The following is a 22718-nucleotide window of genomic DNA, read 5'->3' on the forward strand; positions in this document are numbered from 1 at the left end:
GATTAAGTAGTAGGAATTGAATAGACAAAGTTATGTGCAATGACCAGTTGAGAAGTGTAAAGTATTAATTAATCATTAGTTGGGTGGACTTTGAGAATGATTGTCAAAATTGTGCATGATGCTGTGTGGAAGGACTCGATGTCCTCAATACTTTTTGATGGCCCTCGCTGCCTGCATACCATTTAGGCCCTTTTAATAAGCATCAATGAAACATCGAGAACAGATTGCAAATCTGAGAATGTTTTTCCAAGGCGCTTGAGCTGTGATGGATTCTTGAAGGCCACACACTGTCAGTAGTATACTTAGTTGTCAGCAGACTGTTTGTCATGTCTTGCCACTTCAGCTGTAAGTCAGTTAACACCCAAAATACCAGAACATCATCATCTGAGCTCATACAATCAAACAGGAAAAGCGAAAAATTCTAATTCTTAATTTCAAGATTTTTCGTGTAGCCATTAAGCCTCTTGCTTAGTTGTTGATTAATGGCCGAATTACACGCAATTGTCACACTTTGTCATGTGACATAGGATGGAACTTCTTGAGGTCTACCTTATGATATTCCGGACTCTATACTACATCATATATAATATGTCACGTTCCATCACCCATACCTCAGAGGTTCTTATCACGACACTGAGGTATGTATCTTATTGTCTGCACACTGTTCGTTTCTCACTATGTCTTCATCCATAGGTGTTACGACTTGGATGGTATCTGTTGGCGACGCTCAAACAGAGCTTGTGTCGTCAATGGTCTGTGGACGTCCTTGGGCTAGCCCAAGGTTAGGGGTCGTACTTGGCGGGTTTTCGGCAAGTACGATTTAACGCCTATGTCCAAATCGGGTAGCTTATGTCACGTGGGTGCGAGACGATAAGCTATATCGGCCTAGGCTTACGACACCCGAAGGTTAATCGTAAGGATCGTCGTTAATTAGAAGGACAGAAGTCCGACTAGTTAACAGGGGCTTTGCTCGTCGATGAAGTCGATGAGTAAAGGTCGAGACTATAGGCTTATCCGCGATGAGCAGATAAGAAGATAGAATATAGACTGCTGGCGAGGCAGAAAGGATCACTCTTGTGAGAGTAGGAGGTCAAGAACCAAGTAGATTCAAGTTAGGGAATATAGTACATGGTAGTGAGTTTATATAGAGGACAGGGGACGTATTAGTGGATGATAACTCGTACTACCGGGAGAGGCAATCGGTAAAGGGTAAGACCATAATAGGAAGGCACGTTCGGTCTAGGTAGAACGTGCTAAGTAAGAAAGTGAGTCAAAGATCGAACTAAGAAGTGAAACACGCAGGGGCACGATTGTGCAACTGCGGATCTAAGTATAAGTCACATGTGCGACTGCGCACCGAGTCAGAGATCAAGAAAGGGAACAGGGCAAAGGGGATGCGTCGTGCATCATATCATAGGTTACCGTCCAGACGGTAAGGGCAAGGGGGACTGTCCGTAGGATCAGTCAGGTGGTGAAACGGAGCATGGGTATGCTCCGTCAGCGAAAGGATCCGGCCAGATGTACTGGCTTTGCTGAAGCGACAGGTAGAGGGCGAAAGGGAATGCGAGGATGACGAGGATGACAAGAGTAAGGTCGGGGTAAGGGTGTGATGCGAGGGCTGATACGAGGAGGATTAGGAGAAAAATAGTAGGGGCCCAAGCATCTAGATGTTCTTGTAACAATAGGCTTGTCTTATAGGTACTATCAATAATAGTGGTTCTTATCACGACACTGAGGCTTGTCTTATAGCTCTATTATTAACAGGTTATGAGCCCTGGCTCTTACTGAGCCATCAAACAAGACTACCAGACAAGAACTCCCTCGCGCTGTCCTGCATGATGTGGGAATCATGCATGGACATGAATACTAGGTGACCCTCAAAAGATAAAGTCTGCTAGCTTAGTCCTCAGACTAGTCAACCCATACCTTGGTTTCAAACCATGGTCCATATTTCCAGCTTTCCCCAAGTTTCATGATCTGAATACGTTTTTGACGGAAAAAGTCTAATGTGAGATGGGAATCACATTTAGACCTAGTTGATCTGAGAAGGGAAATGAAGGTTAAGGTATAGCCTTGCCTTTGGCTTATTCACTTTGGCTAGAGAAAACCATAGAGAAAAGTACAAAGCCAATAAAAAACCTATCCAAAAAGACCGTGTTTCAATTCCTGCCAACTGTCTTATTTTTGCTACCTACTTTTCTCTAGTGTTTCTTTACTTTACTTTTTCATTAGGATGCTTTGACTCACCTGACACTTCATAAAATTGTACCCATAGGGTATGATGTCATTATGATGTCATAAGACTCCACAGATACTCCTGCAGGTATTCTGTTGAAAGATATTATGTCATCAAGCTCTAGATTATTTTACTCTACAATGACATCATTCATGATGTCATTTCCTTCTAGAATATTCTGCTCCACAATGACTCACTCATGGAAGGTTCTGGAATCTTTTGCTCCACAATGATGTCACTCTTGATGTCATTATGATGTCATTACTCCACATTCCAGAATGTTCTGCTCCACAATGATGTCATAGCTCCATCTTTCACTTGTATTTTATTCTTTTATTGGGTTTGACCCAATATTTTGATTGGTCCTCCTTATTTTTTATTGTTTGTGAACCTAGGTTACTTTCCCACACAAAATGTATATAAGGAGAGCCCATTCTCCCCTCCAAAAAAATATGATCTCCCATTTGTAGCAGTCTGCCTATCAGATATTTCACTTGCAAAGTTAGTCCCTTTGAAGTGAGACAAGTGCAGGGAAAAGAATTCCCTTGAGATTATAAGTTTCTTACCTTAGAAACTTATTTAGTGCTATAGACCAAGTGTTCTTGGTCACATATATTGTCTTTGAGACCCCTTTGTCTCATTGCTCTGTGCCCTTTGACTAAGCAATCTTAGTCATCTATCATATTGTTGAGACCACGTCTCACTAGTTGTCCCATAGACCAAGCGATCTTGGTCAAGTTCTAGTCTTATTTGTTCAAGCGATCTTGAACATATATCGTATATTTGAGACCATTGTCTCATAGTTCCAGTGCCCATAGACCAAGCGATCTTGGTCATATTTCGTATATTTGAGACCACGTCTCACTAGTCCCAGTATCCAAGTCCAGAGCCTAGAAGGAGATTTCCTAGGCAAATACATTCCAGAAACCGAATTACGTGTCTAGAAGCTTATTCCTAGACAAGAGATTTGAGTTTCAATAAAGAAAAGTAAAGCTCCGGCTAGGTTGATCTTTATAAAAAGATTAGTTTAGCAAGCCTCCCAAGAACTCACACATTATCTACCACAAAATAGGAAAAGTCGTAGACCGTGTTAATCGAGGATTGGCAAGAAGTCTTATCCAAAGTGTAATTGTGGTGTCATTACATTTACACAACTTTATATAAGACCCTCGGTTATTAAGACAATGTGATGGTTTCCAACTCACTTTGGTTGATATCACCACTCAACCCAGAGATTTCGCAACCTCATTCACTACTTTATATCGGTACCAGAGTGCGCGCGGTGCTTGTAGCTCTACCCTCCTCACTTAGTAACTGCCTTTGGTGTAGCCAGGTGGCGAACGGTGTAAAGAGGTGGAGCTCGCACTGAATTTTGTCTCTGCTCTGCGCATGGCAGGAACAAAGTTTTTTATCGGCACCTGGACCCTGATGTCCATCCGTCCTTTGGCCATTAATCAAGGACTGGCAAGAAGTCTTATCCAAGTGTAATTGTGGTGTCATTACATTCTTACACGAATTTATATAAGACCCTTGGTTATTAAGACAACACATTTAGCTACAACCTGCTCGGCTGACAGAACAGATGGTGGTGGTGATGTAGACATGGATGGGACAACGTCTGCATTTGAAATCAAGGCAGGGTGACACGTTTTGAAGCTTCCTGCCAAGCCAATCATAGATTTGGATCTGGTGTTGATGGTGAGTGCGGCAACAGTGTACTTGCTATCAATAGTACTGAATGGCGTAGAAATGAGCGCTGGGAAGCCAATGGAAGGGATGTCGAAGAGACGAAAGGTGATAGAGACACATCCAGCACCTGTCATCACATAATGTGAGTTAGTTGACTGATTCTAAAAGTTCAAGGCACATACCTATAGTAGAGGATGCTTGTTTTCTAACATTTCCCTGAGTTTTCATGGCCGCTTTTAGTTGAGATTGGCTGGGTAAGAAGAGTTGTTTTGATATGTGAGCACTTGCTGCTAAGACAGGTTGTGACTATTCGAGCTTTGAAGGGCCGTCAGAGACATTGGATTGGTCTTCATCCTTTGAGACATTGTTGCCTGCCAGGACCTCACTAATTTCAGATATCAGAAACTGTGGTATCAAAATGGTTAGACCTGCCAATATATGAGTGCCTCAACTTACCTTCCTGGAGCGCTTGTGTGCAGGGCGGCGTGGTGGTGATGGGCTAGAATCATTGCTGCTACCTTGACTTTGCAGTACCCTTTTCTTTGCAGGGATACTAGATGCTGGTGTTAGCACATTTTGCACATCAGTGTCAACACTTGGTGCAATGTTCTGCGAGATTGAACTAAGTGTGAAAGGTATCGCTGAAAACATGAAAAAAGACCTACATTGACACACTGCTCCTGCCAGAGCAACACATCCTCAAACTACACATTTGTCATTACAAGAAGGATGGCAACACGGGCATTTGCAAAAAATTTGGGTGTGGGGTCCTTGGGCGTTGCACGCACGAAGAATTCTTGTAGGACTGGTTCATTAGTGCCAATGGATGGTTGTCTTGGGTTGTAAAGAATCAACTTTGGTGATTTGTGCATTTCCAGGCTATAGAGGGAGAGAGAGTGGCTGCGCGACCACCCTGCCCATAATGGTTCGAGCTGGTTGATTACCTTGGACTGGGGCTGAGCTAGGGTGATGTTGAGTGCAACATGCACATCACATTCAATATTCTGTCAATCTTGCAAGTTGAGAGCAGTGCAAGTTAGAATTAATATGACCTACACCAACTAACACTGTGCCCGACTTTCCCTCTGGTTTCAGGTGATGTAAGGTGACTTGAATCATGACTTAATGTAAGCGCCCTGATGATGCTGCCTGAGCCATCTTGCTGTGATGCAGCTGGTGCACAGCATGATTGGGCGTATATCCCATGCTCACGTGTGCAGGAACTGGAGGAGGAAGCATTTTTCTGCGGTCACCTGCCAGCATGTTGGCTGAATGGCTGAAGCGCCGACTGGGAAAGGTGTTGTCTATAAGATAGTACTATTAAGCTTCATACACAAACCGGAAGCCCTCAGAGCATGACAAACCTCCACGTTGTGCTGCTGACATTGCTTTTACCAGCTCATGTCTCGAGGGCTCAGCAGCTGTGAAGTCTGTGACATGAATGATAATGAATTTGATTAGTTTTGGACTTAGACTCAGACTCATCAAAGTTGGACTCACCAATGCTTGTAGCTTGCTGGCCTTGAGTCTGTTCTATAGCTTTACGTCCCTCATAATGCTTTGCACAGGTTGGGCAACACGTACAGCCTGAGCCATCTTTACCACACACATATGTAAATGGTACAGTCAATTCAAAGTGTGTGTTGCAACGCTGACAAAGTCTCCAGCTGTTTGGATTCATGGGAGTAAAGTTTGCCATGGTGGATTTGAAGGAGGAGCAAGGGATGCTGGAGGCTTTTGAACCATGTTAGACATATAATAGTCCAAGTGATTTTCCAAGTGATTTGCAGTCACAGTTGTTCTTTTGAAGTGTGATTCTCAAGTGGTTGAATAAAGGTGCCTGTCTTCCCAGATCCTGTAGCCTGATAGCTAGCCCTTCGACGCACTGGACCGACCAACTGAGCCTGACTCAAACATGTCAGAAGACACCATGCTTTGAACATCACAATCCTGAGCAGTTGTTCGAGGGAAAGCAAGAAGAGTTTGATAAGGTGGTATGCAATACTGACACCAGTGATACCAGTCTCGAACAGGAAATCAATTGTACTACAACATCAATGGCACCAACAGATGCGGACTAAGATAGACTACAGTACTACTCAACTTGCTGAATCTAAATTGCCTACTCATCTGTCCAGGTAAACTTGTAGAAGTCAAACTCTTCATCTGATGAGTTGACTGCCGCAGATTCACCAGTGGGTACATGATATCCAGCCCCTTCAACAAATGGCGGTAAATCCAGAACATCCATCTCCTCAGACCCAATTAGTTTTTCACTGTCACACGGGATTTTTGGCTGTGCAGTGATGACACTTTGAATAGGATCCTCACCTTCAATGGCTCAAAAGCACATAAGAAGACCTGAATAAGTATCCCAGATATTGTCACAAGTCAGTACAGTATGACCAAGCTCAGACATGAATGTCGTAGCCTGCTGGGAGAATTCCTGGGTACCAAGAGAAAAATGGGGTGATCAGAAGGAGCATATGTTTTCAGGACCTGCTCAAGTGAGGATTATCAATGATCACCTGCAAAACATTAATATATGGTCAAGAATGTGTCTGACAGCTTACAGAGAAGTCCTGGCAATCAAATTTCTCAGGGCAATCAAAGATATCATTGGGGCAACCATGTGGTAGGATTTTGTGCATGTTGAAGCAGGGTTTAGTGTTGTTTAACTTATTGGCAAAAAGATCGAGCTCATGCTGGAGCCACAGAATGAAAACAAAGTGAAATACAAGTCTATGTTCCACACAGCATTAGTGCAAGAAAGTATCAAAGACATAAAAGAAGAACCTTTCAAGTGCATCATCTGGGTTATAGATGCTTGCACTCAAACCGAAATCGAGAATATCTTCGAAACCCAGAGTCCAGCAATGGCACAATTGGCTCCAGAAAATTTCTGGCTTTATATTGTGATGGTCACCTCTGAACTTGTGCTGCAGGGTGCGTGCTAGACCTGGATCTTGAAGATGACGAAGCATGGTGTGACCATTCACAATCCCATTGTTCTCTGTGCCCAGATCGCTTTGGGTAACGAGAGGCATAGCTTAAATGATTGCATTAGCAGGCTGATAATTGAGACTGGATGCAAATAATTACCTCCAAGGCTTTGGACCATGTCACAATACCAGCCACAGATCAAGCGTGGATTGTGATTGGTCCACCAGATCTTGAGCCAGAGTATTTGCCCTGAGAACGGCTCAATACCAACATGTAGAAAGAGCTGAAAACAACGCCACTTGTCATGTTGGTCAAAAACCCAAATGTCATGAAGACCTGCAGTCCAAAAAGTGCTGCGTTTGAGCCGGCGACTCTTCTGGCGCTGAACTTCATCCAGATGGTGAAGGTTCATGTACCGCAGTATTAAGTCTCTGAAAACAATTCAATCAGTGTAAATGTGTCACGACAGAGTATCATATACAACCTTGGAACCATAATATGTTCCTCTTGCCTAAGGGTTTGCTTCATGTCGTGCAAGCCCTGTTTGGGGAACCGTTGACAAACACACTCAATGGCAGGTCCAATGCTTTCAATTGTGTGCGCTTGACCACAGGCAGATGTAACTCCCCACTGTGAACGTCGCTTTTTCAAGAGGCTCAATCTGATAATTCAAACATCAGAAGCTCTGTTTGAAGGTATGTTTAAGTAGCTATGACTCACAATATATTGAACTTGCTAGTCTCCTGGTGTGCCCAAAGATGAGAGATGATCTCTTGATTGCTGTAACCATTGGCAACATACTGCTCTACAAGCAGTCTTATGATTGCATCTGGAGCTGCAAAGTAATTAGCTCCAGTGTAATTGAGTTAACTGAACCCAGTTTCAAATGCACTTACGACTAACAACACCTCTCCCATTTTTGCCTTGTGAGTTAGGCATTAGAGCAAGCCTTGAAGCACCAGCCTGCGTCAGTGGTTCAATGAGAAGATATATTGATACAATGAACCACAGATTCACAACTTACAACCCCCTCTGAACCGCTGAGAAATTTAGATTGGAATTTAGATTGCCATTCTGTACAAAATCGCTCTAGTAGAATATAACTAGGGATATACACAAAGAAACAACATTACTGAAACCAAACAGCAATCGGACATTGAAAATCTGTGCGGCATCTCGGGAAGTCAGACTGTAACCAAACATCCACCATACAATCACTTGTCATGCTGGAAGAATGAGGAGGCTCAATCAGTTTCTCCTGGTTTGATGATTCATCCCTTTTTACCCCCTCGGAATTCGCTGGGGGACGTCTCAAAATGATTTCCATCTTGGCAAAGGCTAAGCAGCCATCCAGGGATGCTTGGTCTTTGGAGCGGGTCATTCATGTGCGCTCAGTTTTGTTAGGTTTGGCCTTGGACAACAGTACCTTCCACGCATATTCCTCGCATCTCAACTTGTACATCACATTCTGTAATCTTCATCATCTGCCAATTGATCCTATGCCAGACACTATCATTTTATGTCACCTTCATGTCTCATCACATCCAACCTCATTTGGTTGAGGCATATCTTTTGGGTATTGTTAGTCAATTGAAGCCACATTTCCCGCACGCCCAAAAATCTCATCACTCCCTCCTTGTCAGAAGAACATTGCATGGAGCCCTTCATAGCTTGGGGCATCCAGTGCGGTGCAAACAACCTCTATCTCGGGATGACTTAGAGCGTGTATATGGATCTCTCACTCACCCGCTAAGTCATGATGACTTACTTTGGATCACTCAATTACACTGTGGATTCTACGGACTTCTTCGCTTAGGCAAACTGGTAGTATCTGATGATCCTTTGTTGAGAGATTTTTCGAAGTTCACCTTGCGCACTTCAGTTGCTGTCTCTTGCATGGATTTCACCTTTTTGGTCCAGCGGGACAAAATGGATATGCAGTATGAAAGGACCCCAGCTGCTCCCTATATTGCATGTCCACTGGTAGCGCCTCGCAAGTCCTCAAAATTACCCATCCTATGCTCCTAAAAGTGCACCTCCCAAGCCTGTAGTGCATACCCCATGTCCGTTGGTAGCGCCTCGAGAGGCCGTGAATCCATGCTAATATTAGTACACTGACCAACTTAGTTGCCTGGTTTTCCTAAACAGACACTGGGATTCACCATGTAGCTATGTTTACTGACATATGGTACACTTGTGCAGAACATTAGTTGTCATAGTCAATGCAGAATCAAAGCATTCTTTGTATCATCCAACTCCTGCACCCTTCTGAAGTCTGTGTTATGATCTGGCAAAATATCTTAGACGAGCTGAAAAAAGCTGCTCTGACAGTCAGCAATCAAGGACCAGCATCTGAGAGTATCCTCGGAGTTAAGCACCTGACACTCCAGCATTCTGCGGACCACTGGGAGGAGCTTCATGCTCCCGTTCATGCCATCTTTGGTTGGGGACAAAAAGGAGGCCTACTATCTTTGAAATCGAGTCAGGCAGATTTTCTCCTTATACACAACTTTCTGCATACCTTTGCCCATGTCGAGCAAGATGTCGGAGAAGGATCCTGTCTGTCTGCAATGGTTCCTCGAATGGAAACAGCACTTGAGCTCTGGTGAGTTATCATTTTGTCAGGTGACGGCAACCCATCACTCACCAAATAATTGTAGTCAAAAGGCTCCTCGGTCACCTGCACATGAGTCGTTGACGTGTGCTACGAGCCATGGAAACCAGTTGGTATTGCACCCCTCTCATACCACCAGCACAGCATCATCCACGAAGTATGTGGATAACCAGACAAAGGAGTGTATCAGGACACCTATGGACACTTGCCAGTATCAAGGAGCTTGTCTACAATCTCGGAACATCCGCACTCAGCATCTCAGAGGGCCGGTATCACGCTATGAAACCATGGGCCTTTGAACGGTGAGTTTGAAGTCTATAAAACACTGTAAAACATAAATTTATCATCGTCTACAGGTGGGAAGCAGCTGGGATGATGGCAGTGCGCGAGGTTATTGCGTCGCAGTTCGCGGTACGGTCTCGCAAGAAGCAGAATTGTGGGTTTGCCTAGGTACTTCAGTAGACAGTAATATGTTTCGGAAAATTTCCTTTTTTGGTATGTTTTGGCCACCATGCATGTCCGAAGTGCGCCCCGCAAGCCTCAAAAGTGTTGCGCCCCGCAAGGAAAATTTTGAAAATTTGCGGACATGCGGTATAGGGAGCAGCCGGGGTCCTGGTATGAAGGAAACAGGGTTGTTATCCAACAGGTGCTTGTTGGTTCTGACCCTTATCCTCTCCTTACACGTTTTCTTGCCTCCCGCGACTCTAGGTTTCCACTGCATCCCTTTCTTTGGCTTAAGAGCGACGGCACTCTTCCCACTCGTCTTGGTTCATTTGGCGTCTTCACCGCTACTTTCCTACCTCCTTTCAGGTCATTCCATGCGAGCCGGAGGTGCTACCTCTCTTGCCGCGGCCGGTGTGTCTCCCGAACATATCCGAGCAGTTGGTCGTTGGACCTTAGGTACTTGGGAGCGCTACGTTCGTAAAATCCGACGCTGCTGCAAGCGTTATTGTTTCATAGTCGTTCCGTGCACGACCCGCCGTTTGCCACTGTTTAATGTATAATATGCGTGCGTGCGTCTATATATTCTTATTTATCCTATTTATCCTTTATTTCAACCTTTTCTTCTCCCTCCCTTTCCCTCCCATTTCAATACTCATAATAGCTGTCAATCCTGCGTTCTTTTCGATTAGTTTTTGAGGCTCTCTTACTTATTCACGACCAACTGTTGTTTCGTCTGCAATAATAGCTGGCTCCTCGGCACGGGAGGAGCCGTTTTTTTGACTACTCCGGAGTTTCGAAACGCCTTTCAAATCCTGCGAGGCCCATTAGTCTACAATGTACAATATTGACGTAGGGAATTTCACATGTATAGTTTTAAATACACCGCGATTGACCCGAGGATTGACGGTTGAAAACACCCACAGGGATAAGGATCTATGTACAAGGGCAACACAAGGGAGTTAAATGTCTGAAAGGGTAGTAGTGTCTTAAACAGCATTAGAAGTCAACATCAGACTCTGCCATGTAGTGTTCAGAGTCGCTGTCACTGTAATCACACACGTCATCCTCTGGGATGAGACGATGGGCTTCATACTTCCCATTTTCAAGATTGTATCATCCTCCAACGCTCCGGGCGCTCATCCATGTCCCGTGTGACCAATCAATGTACCTCGAAACCATCTTCATCATCTGCGCTAAGGGAAATATTCCACCCAAGAAGATGCGATTGTTGAGCCCGTCGTGCGCGATCAGTCCTTCATCATGTACATAGTACACGGCATATTCATGGAGCATAGCAAGCGTAGCACCGCGCCGAAGGACGTTGAGGTCATTGTGGCTCAAATGGTCGAAGAGATAGTCCTCTTCGTCGATAATGGTCGCTGGTGGTTCCCACTGAGGTAAACCGTTAGTCGCCATCATATCGTATCTTCATCACTGGCCCGTACCGTAACTGAAGACATCTTCATCGAGCCAATCGTCATCTTCTTCTTCGTCATCGTCATCATCTCGCTCCATAGTCCTCTATTTCGTCGTCAGGCGGGAATAATCCTTCCCATGGATCTGCGTCAGCGGCAGGGGGATCCAGCAGTGGGCGATGAGGTACTAGAAGATGTTCCCCGAACCTTGAACAATGCTAATGCAATGGATTTGACGATGAAAACGGGAATGGGCCGATACGAATATTACCACGACAGAATGGACAGGTCTTTTTTCGAAAAAGTAGGTAATCGGGGTCGTCGTCGTCGTACATTTCATCGTCGCTGGGGGGTGCTTTCTTGAACCACTCCTGTAAACATGAAACACAAAGAACGTGCCCACAAGGTGACAACCTGGAAGAATCATGAGTGCTTTCGCATTGATATGGGGGAATGCAGACTCACGCATATGGTTTGAGTAACAGCTCCATGCAAATTTGGCATGAACACTCGTTTCCACATTATTGATGGCCTGAGTAAAAGTTAAAGCACATCATGCGCATCGATTTCAAAAAACTCACATCTTCAGACTTCTTCACCTTGCTCTGTGCCTTGCTCACTTGACTTTCGGTCTCCTTCAGTTTCTGAATAAGCATTCACATGAATAAGTTAATGGATTAACAGGTGGTGGCCACACTAACCTTCTCGTTTGCACTGTCTTTCTGGCGAAGCTCTCAATTATCTATTATCGCACTGTAAACGAATCTGCCAAAGGAGAGCACATATATGAACCTTATTCTGCTTCTTGATCGTCTTCTTGTTATCATGAGCCACCTATATCCATATCCTTCTTCAGACGATGAACGTCGAGACGTGATTTTACTCACTTTCTTCCATATTTCAATTTCTCGCTTAAGCTTAGCAAATTCAGCGGCTGTGAACGGACCCTGGTATTCGAGGTGAAGGTCCACAAGCGCCTGGACACCCTCAGAATCGGATGCCGAGGCTTTCGAAATCTGTCGGTAGGCCGAGTCTCTCGACTTGGATCTGTCTTTCTTTGGCTTGTTCTCTACGGCAAGAGCCGACGCAGTAGCAGGGTGCTCTACTGCCTGGCGACCTTGCTGACGTGATTTGGACTTGTGCTTGCGACCTCTCTCAAAATTGGTATCGTCCAGTGGTGCAAGAAAGTCGAAAGGCAAGGGATTTGTCAATTTCTTTTTCTTCCCTCCTTCGGGTTGAACTTGCTCAGATCTCTGCGCGGCAACTTGAAGGTGAGAACTCCACGCATCCGGGGAGCGTGATTTCTTGCGTCGCTGACCAGTCTTTGAGTTCGATGGTGCATCTCCTGACGTAAGGTTTGGCCGACGATGACCGTTGTTACGCCGCGATGGACCAGGTGCACGTTCATATCCCAGTGAATTCATAATGAGGCGTCGGGATTCTGACAGCTGGAATGATGGTTAATGGTGATTATCCCAACCCCAGAGGAGACCCATGTCCATACTATGTTCGGTGAAAAAGCTATTGTTGGAAGAGCTAGTGGCGTACGTCGTGGATGTCGATGAAGGCTGGGTCAAAGTGATACAAAGGTGTTGACCTCGCTTTGTGACAGGTCACAGTTATTGAAATGCCGCGGCTACCAAAGCAAAGGGTGATGCACTGTTGAGTAGTAGGTCGCGATGCCTCAGATTTAAAATCCTACATTTAAATGACCTGCTACTTGCTTGGGATTGATTTTATCAACCACCTTTGAAGTTTTATTCAACGACTGCAACAATGTCACCCCCTGTGCACAGCCGTGTTCCTCCATTACGACGTGCATGATCAATCCCATGAATCATCATAACACGGACGGTGTAACGGCGATGCAGTATGCACTAGCGCTCATGTGAAGCGCATATATATATGCCACCCGAACAGTGATTCACTGCCACTAGTGGGGTAGCGCAGTTGACACCCTGTCAACAGCAAGGCCAACTTCCGTAGCGACCTTAGACTCATTAGTCGAACATTGTTATGTGGTACTGGTCCGTAGGCACTGGTCTGAATGTAAGTCCAACGATCAGCGGAAACGACCATAATATTTAGGTCAATGCATTACCCCTGGAGACAGCACAGCTATACTGTACAGCCAAATTACACGTATTACATGCCCCCGCCCCCACGATCTACGCAGATAAGTTATTAAGTCCAGTATCAAATGAGTCATTATGATCATGATGTGAAGGCGATGTGTATATCCAGACTTTTGAAACCCAGGGGCGGCAAATAAAATAATGATATACCTCGCGAAAGCAGTCGAAGAATATTTTGGGAGCAACCATAGCCTGCAATCATGTTAGTATGCTCGTATTAAAGGAACCCAGGTGTGATTCAGTATATGGATTGTCTGTAGGACACAGGGAGGCCCAAGTTTCTAAAAGGCTCAGTTAGCTTACTTTGCATAATTAACACAGCACCCATACCTGGTATGCTTTCGCTGACGATGGGAAGTTGATTCCGAGCTTCAGCCATAACCGCCGCAAAGCCGCTAGAGAGAAGTCAGTGCATGACGAAGATATTACCACTGCATACATACTTGTTCAAATGGAAGTCAATATGGCTGGCAAGTACATCATGAGAGGCGTGTCATGGAATGCAACGAGAATAAATGCTCACCAATGGAAGAACCATGGTCCAGCATTGTCCGTGACGAAACGGAAAGTAACGTTATCCCCCTGGTTTCCCATACTTACAGTGTCTCTCCAGATTGGGTTAACGAAGTTTGGCGTACTGTTGCCTGCAACTCTAACAACGGCAAATTTGTGCTGTCAGCTGCATTAGAAAAGGGAATGATACAGAAAACAAAACGACGCACTCCATGAAGGTGCATAGGATGCTAGAATGATGATGAGCAACAGGAGTGAAAAATATCAGGATGTGCTTACTGGACCGCCAGGAGCCAAACCCGTGTTGGGAAGGGAGATCTCTACGACCTTGTTCGGGGGAAGTTCGTATACGCTTCCGTTCGGCAGCAAATCTGAAGGATGTCGAGCCCCACTGAGCATTTGCAACAAGACTGGCGTCGGAGGATTATGGTACGAAACGTTGTTGATCGTGAAGAGGTTGTTCACGTTACCAGCAACTAAGTTGATGTTGATGTCTGCTTTGCCAATCCCAGGCACACCGGGGACCGGAACGTTCATCAAAGGAGCAAGCTTTGCTTCGTTGAATGGCAAAATGGAGGGTCCGGGAGAGCTCGTAGGATCTTCCTCGGGCGCACCCTTGTACCTAAGGATGGCTTGGTTCAAGCCCCCTACAAACGATTGATTTCCAAGGTTGGGTAGTACACGAATCCAGTAATTCGCCACAGGCTGGTTCGCATGGATGACGACAGAGTAGCGCTGGCCAGCGAACACCGGAAGCGAATCCACAGTCTCAGGGACAGTTTCGACGCCGTCAGCTTCGATGATGGTCATGATATGGCCATCGATAGTGAGGTTATATGATGGGTCACAAGAAAGACTAAGGACGCGGAACCGGTAACGTTTGCCCTGCTCAACGTTCATGACGGAAAGAGGTGACATGGGTCCACCAGGGTAGCGCCCCAGACCGTTGATGAGCGTGGAGTTGTAGGTAACGGCGCCGATGATCTTATTTAACACACTCGTAGGATCGTGGTACCTGAAGAAACTTGTAAAGACTTGTAATGCAAAAGGATGAGCCAACTCGTACCAGTCGGACATCGTCAGTACTGTGCTCTCTGTGCCAATACTGGTCAAGGATCGGTCTAAGTATGTAAGCAAGGATACGAACCGTCATCTACGTCATACAGGTCTTTGTGTGGATCATCAGGGTCATATATGACAAGTGGTCCTCTAAGACCATCACCTGGACATGAAGCTGTGTAGCAAAGGTCACGAAGATAATCAGGGACACTCACAATACTGGGTGGAAAAATGCGAGTGATACCTGTTGTACGAAATGCCTTAGCAATCCTCCTCTTTAGAAAATAAGGAACACGAACCAAAAGGTTCCCGTCTGGTTGGGTGCGCTAAATTGGTGGAGAAAAGAGCGATTTTGAGGGATCGGACATTGAGTGATGAATGAAGTGCCATCTGCCCAGTTTGTCTTCTGTTGGTAGATGCCATGCCAGTGCTTTGAAGGGTATCAGAGACCTTATGATGGTAGAAAGAGTAAAGAACATACTACACTCGTCGACAAAGGCATGTCTTTGTCCTGTAGTTGGTTTACGACAGCGATGCTAAAGTTGTCATGCTTCGAGATATTTAGCGTCAGACGTGAATAAAATGCTCGTTCGAACCTTCTGCGCCTTGATGAGAGGACCAGGAAAGATCCCTCCTGCGAGCGTAGCCCTGTACGGGGGGAAGATAAAGGGATATAGGGGGACAGGTGAGCATTAACTTACGACCGTTTGAAGCCGTCGGGCGCGATTATTCTATTGGTGATAGTAAGTTCAGTGACAGGTCCGATGGTGGACAGGGCCGCGCTAGGCGGAGAACGCTGCAAGGGTTCAGAGTCAGATCTTGAAGTTATCGACACTGCATGTGATGAGGCAAGAAGACAGCCAGCGAGGATAGTATGGAGAAACATTGTGACCAGGGTGATATAAACTATCCTGCTTGACACTAGCCGCAGACGTGGAGATCAACTCGAAGGCAAGGGAATAGACAGATCGTGTGCCGACCTCTTATATTGGATCGAGCAACACTGAGCCTGTGGTGGCGGCATTTTAAGTCGAGGAACAGTCGGAGTCAATGTTTGGGTTGCTACTAGAGCAGCCACAAACTACTCTGGATGCACAAAAAGACGGGTAGTGCTGTGCACGTTGTGAAATTGGATATATCATATCTCCGGTCTTTAGTATAGGCTAGTGGCTCCTGGCAGTGGATCAAATTCTCGTGTCCAAAGTTCTAAGTTGACAACAGGGGAAGCAAGATGACGTATCGTGATTGGAGTTTGAAATGACTGGAAAATTCACAGATGATATTCCTCATAAGACTGACACTGTGGGATAAACGTCGTGGTCAACTCGACAGCTAGATTTGAAACCTTAGCGGTTTGCTGTCCACTCTTTCAGCACACAAAATTTGACATGCCGCGCATCAAATGAAGGATGCATGGGCATTCAGGTTTGAGAACCTTGGCAGGCCCTCCGATAATGTTCCAAGGCCTGAAGGCGTTAGCTCGGACACGGTAGTAGTTGACCAAAACTCACTAGCGAGCACTGTGTGACTCGGATGAACTACACATTACATCAAAATTCAGAACGGTCAGGTGACTTGGTTACCAAAGTTCCTGTGGCACATTACATAATGTTGAAATTTATTAATCCGGCACTAACTCCAACTAACTCCAACTCAGCTATGTATAACTAAGGGGTACTTTCTCATCTGTAATTTCACCGCACTGCTCTGCTTCAAGCTGACGGCGCACTAAACTCGATTCAACGATTACTACACCTTTCGGGCTTGTAGTCCCAAACTTATTACTTGAAATGGTGTTGTCTCTCGAACTCTCGCATGTTCTGGACCTGGACGGTCCTTAGGAACCGGATACTTGGTTTATACTGACAAACCAATGCCTTGGATGAGTCCTGAACTCGTGGTTCCGGTTCCTTCCAAGCCCCTCAAGCCAACGTCGTTCATTATCACCGCACGGCCCAAATTGAGCAGCTGCCAAGTTTTACCAGTCGTGCATTGCAATATCGTCGTTTTATCTCCGTGGACCGTGATAAACCAATAGTCACCGCCATTTCATTCAGAGAAAAGTTTAGCGAGGATATTCGAAAGTGACCGAAGTTTGCTTTGACGGGTTGGGTGCAGTGAGCGAGTTTCCAGTTTCTTCGTGCCACTGGACGATGACATCGATTCCTATCAGATCACCGCTTGCTACATATGATTTGCCCATTCCATGATATGTATCTCCAATGCCAACACATACTGCTATGCCCCTCCATCGTCGTCCGCATTCGTCTTTGATAGGGGAATACTGCAACTGCACTTACGCTTTCTTTATAACTTTCAAACTCTCGAAGGGTGTGGTGTTTGGAATGAGCCGACATATTTTACTGGAGGTTGATGGTGCTGAGCACAGTCGAAGTGGACTTTGGACGGGTGTGATTTTTCTCTCTAACTTAGTTGCATGTGTTGTGCGTTTCACGCTGCTTCATTACGTTTAACTGACTCCTTTTCATAGACAGTTAAGACACGGGGCGGCTCATCGTTGTTGCAGAAAGAATGCTCACTATTGTCACACCCCCTTACTCTACAGTATACCCTCCAGGCGCTTCTGAAGCGTACACACGGGTCTGATTCTTATCTCCACAGCTTCAAAAACTTCATCCCCTCCCACCTATTTGATTATGATAGTGCGATCACTACTTCTCTCGGAAGCATCATCGTCCTGTTTTTGGTCTTCGTCCCAGGCATACTAACATAGGCTCGAAAGTGATTATATCAGTATTAAGGCATGCCAGTATTGTCAGCTTGGATGTAATACTGCATAGTACACTTTAGGTTCTTCCGCAAGCAATCACTTTTCCTTCGTCAGGAACAGCTCGTATTTAGAGAGAGCAGGAGTCGCATCAGTAAACCTTTGTCTGATCAATTTTGCTTTTGCTTCGCTCCTTGGTGAGATCGAACAAGCAAACGGACGAGGCCTGAAGACAAGACCCTAAAGAGTTTGTTTGGGTTGAACCTCAACAATGTCGATGCAACCATGGCACACACCTCCTCGTACGCATCGATATCAACAGGGATCGGCGTTTTCGTAACTGGATCAATGGCAGTAGCGAAATCAAACGCCCAGACCAAAGTGGCAATGGTAAACGCCTGCTTGACTGTTCAGGCCAGAAATCGGGCGTTAAAGTGTCACATACCAGGTTTGTGTTGACTAAATTCATCCCAGGGCAGAGTCTCTGCAGGACATCATAAGATACATATTGTGTGCTTCCAGCTCAAGACGTACTTTTCCGCTTCCAAATGGTATACTTGCGCGCCAGTCTTTGCTATCCACACCAGGTTTTGTCCCGTGTTCGGAGAGGAGGAATCTCTCTGGTCGAAAGACCTCGGGCTCGTCAAAGACCTCTGGTAATATTTGAGCAGGCCTTCATTATATTGGAATCACGACACATGTACCCGGATCATGCAAGATGCCCCCTATTCGATGGTCAGTTTGATAGGTTTGAGAATGCGAATGTTGCACATACAAGCATTTATGAAAATGGTTGTACCTTTGGGGATAACATAGCCTCGATACTGGCGGAATACATTGGTCAACGTGGGGGAAACCTGTGACTGGTAGATCGTGACTCACTTCTTGAGTCTCTAGTAATGCATGAGGCATTCCAAGCGGTGCCATTGGTTTCAATCTATGTACCTGACGACTGTCAGCCTGATTTATCATTGCTAAGCTAGAAAAGAATTCACCTCTCTTAGGATAGCACGGATATACGGAAGCGATGCAATGTCATCCATTGTGGGTAACCGCCCGTCCGGTAGGACGGAGTCGATTTCATTTTGAGCCTTTCGCAGTGTCTCGGGGAAGGCAACAAAACATAGAATGAGTGAAGAAATGAAGGATCCAGAAGAATGCGATGCTTCGAGCACAATCGCACCTAACCAGCTACAGCGCGAGATGAGAATTACTGAAGATCTTATTCAGAGTTCGCACTCACGCAGCAGCGTCCTTTGACATTCCAAGCTCTTCTTGACGATGAATGACTTCTTCCATAAAGCAACCAGTACCTTCTCCTCTGGCAAGCCTTGACTCGGCCTCTTCCAATAACCCAAAATATAATCGACGTTGCAGCGTCCTCGCCTCCCTGCATATTCCTTTCCATGACGCCCACCGTTCCGGGACATATTTGAGAATAGGGAGGAGATCGACGGGAGGCCCCTCAGCAGACACCACCTGCACGGTGAGCCTCACACCCTCATAAAAAAGTCTTTCTTCCTCCGTGTCAGGGCGCGGACAGCGTTTCCCAAAGGCTATAGACAACAGTATTGAAAACGTGTAACGATCGATGTGCTTTTCGAAGTCCTATGAGGAGATGAGAGTGCTTGATAGATTATGGAAAGAAAGGAACCATACTTGAGGCGAACAGAGTAAATCAAATAGAAGTTGCGAGCTCTCTGCTACAGCGACTGGCAGGTGTTTATTCACACTTTGTGGGGAAAACAGGGTCTGTAACGCCTTTCGGCCCATGCGCCAGATATCCGTTGCTGACGACCGATAAAAAATTGAAAAGATGGCGAGAGAAAAATAACGCACTCGAATCTGCTTCCGCGATAAAATATCCATCCGTTATAAGACTTCCAGTGTAAAATGACGGACGACCAGACGTTTCATTGCTTCGCTTATCCATGAATTCTTTCAGAACTGTGGCATCCGATACCACAATAACCGTGCCGTGGCCGATCTTCAACTAGGAACAATGTCAGAGGCAACGGCAGAGATGTAGCAAACGTTTCTTACAGAAAAAATACCACCATATTGTCGAGCCCATTCGGTAAATCTAAAACGAATGAGGTCTGTAGCGTTGTAGATACGAGGAAAATGCGACACCCTACTTAAGTTGGGCGAATTTGGACGGGACCATAAGTGCATTTCCGAGTATGGGGACAGTCGGAGGACCAGGAGGTAGGTGCTGCTCGCGCCTTCCAGTGCTGAGTAACTTGGTAATGATCCATGTTATACCACCAGTTAGGAGGATGGAGAACAAAAATGTGGAATCCATTGTGTTACTGCTTTTACTGAGTGGCACTGGCAGTGAGATAGAAGGGCAGGGTACAATGCTTGATAGTATCTCATGAGATGGGACAATATCATCTAGGACAATATGTCCAGGTGACTTATCCCAACCTGGACATCCTCGGAAGGTGTCACCTGCCACGTAAGTTGGCGGAAACCCTGCTTGATAACAAATTAACATGACTGGTAACAATGAAGCAAAATAAACTTGAGTGCATTTGCTGCGTAATAAGCGGATACATTGACTTTTAAAAGAAGAAGCTGCCATACTCAGGGATTGGTTGATATTAGCACGGATGAATAAATCTTTGGTTTGGGCGCATCCACGCTCACACGCATTGTATGAAGTGTCACGAGAGGAAGTTTTGCCAGAAGGAACTTGGAAGATATGGTCATGCGAAGGAGTCGGAACTCCAGCACATTGGAGTAAACTTTGGAAGGAGAGTGATATCAAATGATGGTCAATAGCTTACAACGACCGTCGTCAATTGGACGAGGACACGAGACACTGCGGCTCCGAGGGCCGAGGAGCGATTTGCGGAAAGGCATGATCACGTGCCATACTCTCATTGATTTAGACCTGATCCATCTAGGTTATCAAGTACGGTGAGCAACATCACTGAAGTACTTGCTACGTGTCAATTCATACACTGACCGGCAAATTTCAGAAAAGCCGCGTCAGAATACTAACGGTAGAACTACTTGAATCTCAACCTGCCGGGTCCTGGCCAATTTCATAGTGATTACAACATTTCTCAGTGACGAAACTGATTTATATGGCCTACTACTGAATGTTTAAAACGGCGGGTTGCAACAAACTGTGAGACTGATCCACTTGGTTTCGTAGATCATCACTTGACCATATAACACTGCTATGTCGACTCATCCAATCCCCATTGTTGATTTTACTCCGTTCTTAGATGGATCTGCGAAACAGCAGGCTGCAGACCAGCTCCTCGGCTCGTTCAAATCCGCTGGATTTGTCTATCTCACGAATTTTGGTATTCCGGAGGGAGAGGTCCTAGAGATGTTTGACTGGGTGAATCAGCCGCCTCTTCACGTAGAATTCCTAACTTACATCATGAAAGCTGAAACGCTTTTTTGCCCTTCCTCACGAAACCAAAATGCTTGCGCCTCATCCGGATTCTGGAAATCATCATCGAGGTTAGAATCTTCATTATTGACTGCAAGTTTACTCGCATTCACACATGTCGTCTCTCAGGATACTCCTACCCTTGCCAGGAAAAAGAAATCCAATACTCGGATTCTGGGGACGAATTTACTATTGCACCGCCAAGCATGAAGGAGTCCTTCGAATGCGGGAGTGAGAATAATGACTTTATGCCAAACATCTGGCCGCCCGATGGCGTACTCCCCGGGTTCAACAAAGCCTGTTTATCCTTCTTTTGGGTGAGTACGTTCCCTCGTGGTTAAATTCCATGTACATGGATTCTGACGAAGTATACAGAAATGTCACAAAGTCGAACAGACTATCCTCCGAGCCCTTGCACTGGGTTTTGGCTTGGAGGAGGAGTGGTTCTTGAGGTATCACGAGACGGCAAATAGTCAGCTGAGGTTACATCACTATCCTAGGTAGGGTTTTTACTCACTCACGGCCGGTACGAGATTGAATGATACTGTATCACGCAGCATATCATCTGAATTGCTCGAGACAAACAAGCTAACAAGGATATCAGCTCATACAGATTTCGACACGCTTACAGTTAGTTTCTCCCTTCGTGTGGTCTGTTCAAAGAAGCAAAGCTAACCCAAGGCAGTTCCTCTTTCAAGGTGAGATAGGAGGACTGGAAGTCGAGGACCCGAATGAGCCTGGGAAGTATGTGGTCCGTACTCTTGTTCAAGCCCACTTCCACACCAATGTCATAGCTAATACGAATGTGTAAATAGGCAGTGCCTCCCATCCCTAACTCGATCGTTCTCAACGCAGGCGACTTTTTGCGACGATGTGGGGGCTCTGCAACTGGTGGACTGGTACCATTGTATTGACTTGTGGATTGTAGGGTCGAATGACACGATACGGAGTACAATGCACCGCGTTGTAGCACCGCCGGGTGTGCTAGCAAAAGATGGCCTGCTTCCGTCCCGGTATTCTATGCCCTACGTAAGTTCCCCTTGATTTAGACATTGTGACTAGATTGATCTCATACAATGTCTACAGTTCTGTGCTCCCGTATGTCTTTTCACTTTTCCGTTGTCCCTTTCATTGTACCTATGCCTATTCATGGGTGGCTACAGGACATGTCTATGATTATCGACGCTATACCGGGCACGTGGTCGGCAGATCAGCCCAAAAAGTACGAGCCTGTTTCGGTAGGTTGGCTCGTCGAAGTCGAGGTGCTTGGATACTAAAATTGGTGCAGGTGAAGGAGTATGCAATGAAGCGGTTTACCGCAAATTATTAAGTTGAATCAAGGTAAAGGACGTGTAGATAATTTGGTAATTATCTATTTTCCTAGGTGCTTCGAGGGTCGGAATAGTTATGGAAGGAGTGGCATATGTTTAGGCATTTGTCATGTTATGTATATATATATTGTATTGGTATTCTCAGATAGTCCTGTGGATGCTAGCGTTGATGCTGTCAAGTTGTGCTTTGGGAAGGTGT

The 22718-nt window shown here is 45.6% G+C and overlaps 7 protein-coding genes across 7 annotated transcripts; 2 read left to right on the forward strand and 5 right to left on the reverse strand.

Annotated features, from left to right (window-relative positions):
- Positions 1 to 3753: 3753 nt before the first annotated feature.
- On the reverse strand, positions 3754 to 5044 carry EDB93DRAFT_1252092 (uncharacterized protein; the record flags this gene model as incomplete). Its single annotated transcript, XM_041453247.1, has 7 exons — positions 3754 to 4052; positions 4108 to 4175; positions 4233 to 4330; positions 4382 to 4534; positions 4591 to 4605; positions 4648 to 4929; positions 4982 to 5044. 7 exons carry the CDS (start codon positions 5042 to 5044, stop codon positions 3754 to 3756), a joined length of 978 nt encoding a protein of 325 aa, XP_041305909.1.
- Positions 5045 to 6047: 1003 nt separating this feature from the next.
- EDB93DRAFT_1241501 (uncharacterized protein) lies at positions 6048 to 7807 on the reverse strand (the record flags this gene model as incomplete). Its single annotated transcript, XM_041451882.1, has 8 exons — positions 6048 to 6256; positions 6287 to 6371; positions 6499 to 6667; positions 6722 to 6974; positions 7028 to 7299; positions 7353 to 7529; positions 7589 to 7697; positions 7765 to 7807. The coding sequence occupies 8 exons, from the start codon at positions 7805 to 7807 to the stop codon at positions 6048 to 6050; spliced, it is 1317 nt and encodes a 438-aa protein (XP_041305910.1).
- A 1118-nt stretch (positions 7808 to 8925) lies between these two features.
- On the forward strand, positions 8926 to 9944 carry EDB93DRAFT_594328 (uncharacterized protein). Its single transcript, XM_041456796.1, has 3 exons — positions 8926 to 9473; positions 9529 to 9784; positions 9839 to 9944. Exons 1-2 carry the CDS (start codon positions 9091 to 9093, stop codon positions 9779 to 9781), a joined length of 636 nt encoding a protein of 211 aa, XP_041305911.1. The 5' UTR covers positions 8926 to 9090; the 3' UTR covers positions 9782 to 9784; positions 9839 to 9944.
- A 1095-nt stretch (positions 9945 to 11039) lies between these two features.
- EDB93DRAFT_1105326 (uncharacterized protein) lies at positions 11040 to 12765 on the reverse strand (the record flags this gene model as incomplete). The annotated part of the gene is made up of 8 exons (XM_041447493.1): positions 11040 to 11318; positions 11372 to 11447; positions 11675 to 11712; positions 11745 to 11755; positions 11807 to 11873; positions 11923 to 11985; positions 12043 to 12063; positions 12229 to 12765. 8 exons carry the CDS (start codon positions 12763 to 12765, stop codon positions 11040 to 11042), a joined length of 1092 nt encoding a protein of 363 aa, XP_041305912.1.
- A 615-nt stretch (positions 12766 to 13380) lies between these two features.
- On the reverse strand, positions 13381 to 16175 carry EDB93DRAFT_594168 (laccase). Its single transcript, XM_041456795.1, has 13 exons — positions 15750 to 16175; positions 15645 to 15696; positions 15530 to 15598; positions 15348 to 15478; positions 15264 to 15292; positions 15137 to 15211; positions 15056 to 15083; positions 14269 to 15004; positions 14199 to 14219; positions 14000 to 14148; positions 13920 to 13943; positions 13807 to 13871; positions 13381 to 13757 (listed from the first exon to the last, which is right to left on the reverse strand). The coding sequence occupies exons 1-13, from the start codon at positions 15932 to 15934 to the stop codon at positions 13675 to 13677; spliced, it is 1647 nt and encodes a 548-aa protein (XP_041305913.1). The 5' UTR covers positions 15935 to 16175; the 3' UTR covers positions 13381 to 13674.
- Positions 16176 to 17875: 1700 nt separating this feature from the next.
- Positions 17876 to 20081, reverse strand: EDB93DRAFT_1241503 (cytochrome P450; the record flags this gene model as incomplete). The annotated part of the gene is made up of 13 exons (XM_041451883.1): positions 17876 to 18016; positions 18073 to 18174; positions 18222 to 18260; positions 18311 to 18429; positions 18481 to 18501; positions 18552 to 18600; positions 18659 to 18721; positions 18772 to 18967; positions 19020 to 19384; positions 19436 to 19566; positions 19616 to 19769; positions 19820 to 19859; positions 19915 to 20081. 13 exons carry the CDS (start codon positions 20079 to 20081, stop codon positions 17876 to 17878), a joined length of 1587 nt encoding a protein of 528 aa, XP_041305914.1.
- Positions 20082 to 20668: 587 nt separating this feature from the next.
- Positions 20669 to 22709, forward strand: EDB93DRAFT_1156599 (thymine dioxygenase). Its single transcript, XM_041449903.1, has 12 exons — positions 20669 to 20701; positions 20764 to 21134; positions 21184 to 21259; positions 21318 to 21505; positions 21564 to 21688; positions 21746 to 21818; positions 21874 to 21939; positions 22004 to 22061; positions 22117 to 22217; positions 22275 to 22286; positions 22352 to 22426; positions 22477 to 22709. The coding sequence occupies exons 2-12, from the start codon at positions 20970 to 20972 to the stop codon at positions 22516 to 22518; spliced, it is 981 nt and encodes a 326-aa protein (XP_041305915.1). The 5' UTR covers positions 20669 to 20701; positions 20764 to 20969; the 3' UTR covers positions 22519 to 22709.
- The last annotated feature ends 9 nt before the right edge of the window (positions 22710 to 22718 follow it).

Source organism: Suillus bovinus (assembly GCF_016758785.1).
Source record: "Suillus bovinus strain UH-Sbo-P2 chromosome Unknown EDB93scaffold_43, whole genome shotgun sequence".
NCBI classification, from domain to species: Eukaryota; Fungi; Basidiomycota; class Agaricomycetes; order Boletales; family Suillaceae; genus Suillus; species Suillus bovinus.

Bases quoted from the DNA above. Each gene is read 5' to 3' on its own strand.
- EDB93DRAFT_594328 (XM_041456796.1), top strand. From the start codon at position 9,091: ATGCAGAATCAAAGCATTCTTTGTATCATCCAACTCCTGCACCCTTCT. The intron at 9,474-9,528 runs GTGAGTTATCAT...AAATAATTGTAG, and splicing joins GAAACAGCACTTGAGCTCTG to TCAAAAGGCTCCTCGGTCAC.
- EDB93DRAFT_594168 (XM_041456795.1), bottom strand. From the start codon at position 15,934: ATGTTTCTCCATACTATCCTCGCTGGCTGTCTTCTTGCCTCATCACAT. The intron at 15,005-15,055 runs GTACGAGTTGGC...AAGTTTCTTCAG, and splicing joins GTACTGACGATGTCCGACTG to GTACCACGATCCTACGAGTG. The intron at 13,872-13,919 runs GTATGTATGCAG...ACTTCTCTCTAG, and splicing joins ATTGACTTCCATTTGAACAA to CGGCTTTGCGGCGGTTATGG.
- EDB93DRAFT_1156599 (XM_041449903.1), top strand. From the start codon at position 20,970: ATGTCGACTCATCCAATCCCCATTGTTGATTTTACTCCGTTCTTAGAT. The intron at 21,506-21,563 runs GTGAGTACGTTC...CGAAGTATACAG, and splicing joins CCTGTTTATCCTTCTTTTGG to AAATGTCACAAAGTCGAACA. The intron at 21,689-21,745 runs GTAGGGTTTTTA...TGTATCACGCAG, and splicing joins AGGTTACATCACTATCCTAG to CATATCATCTGAATTGCTCG.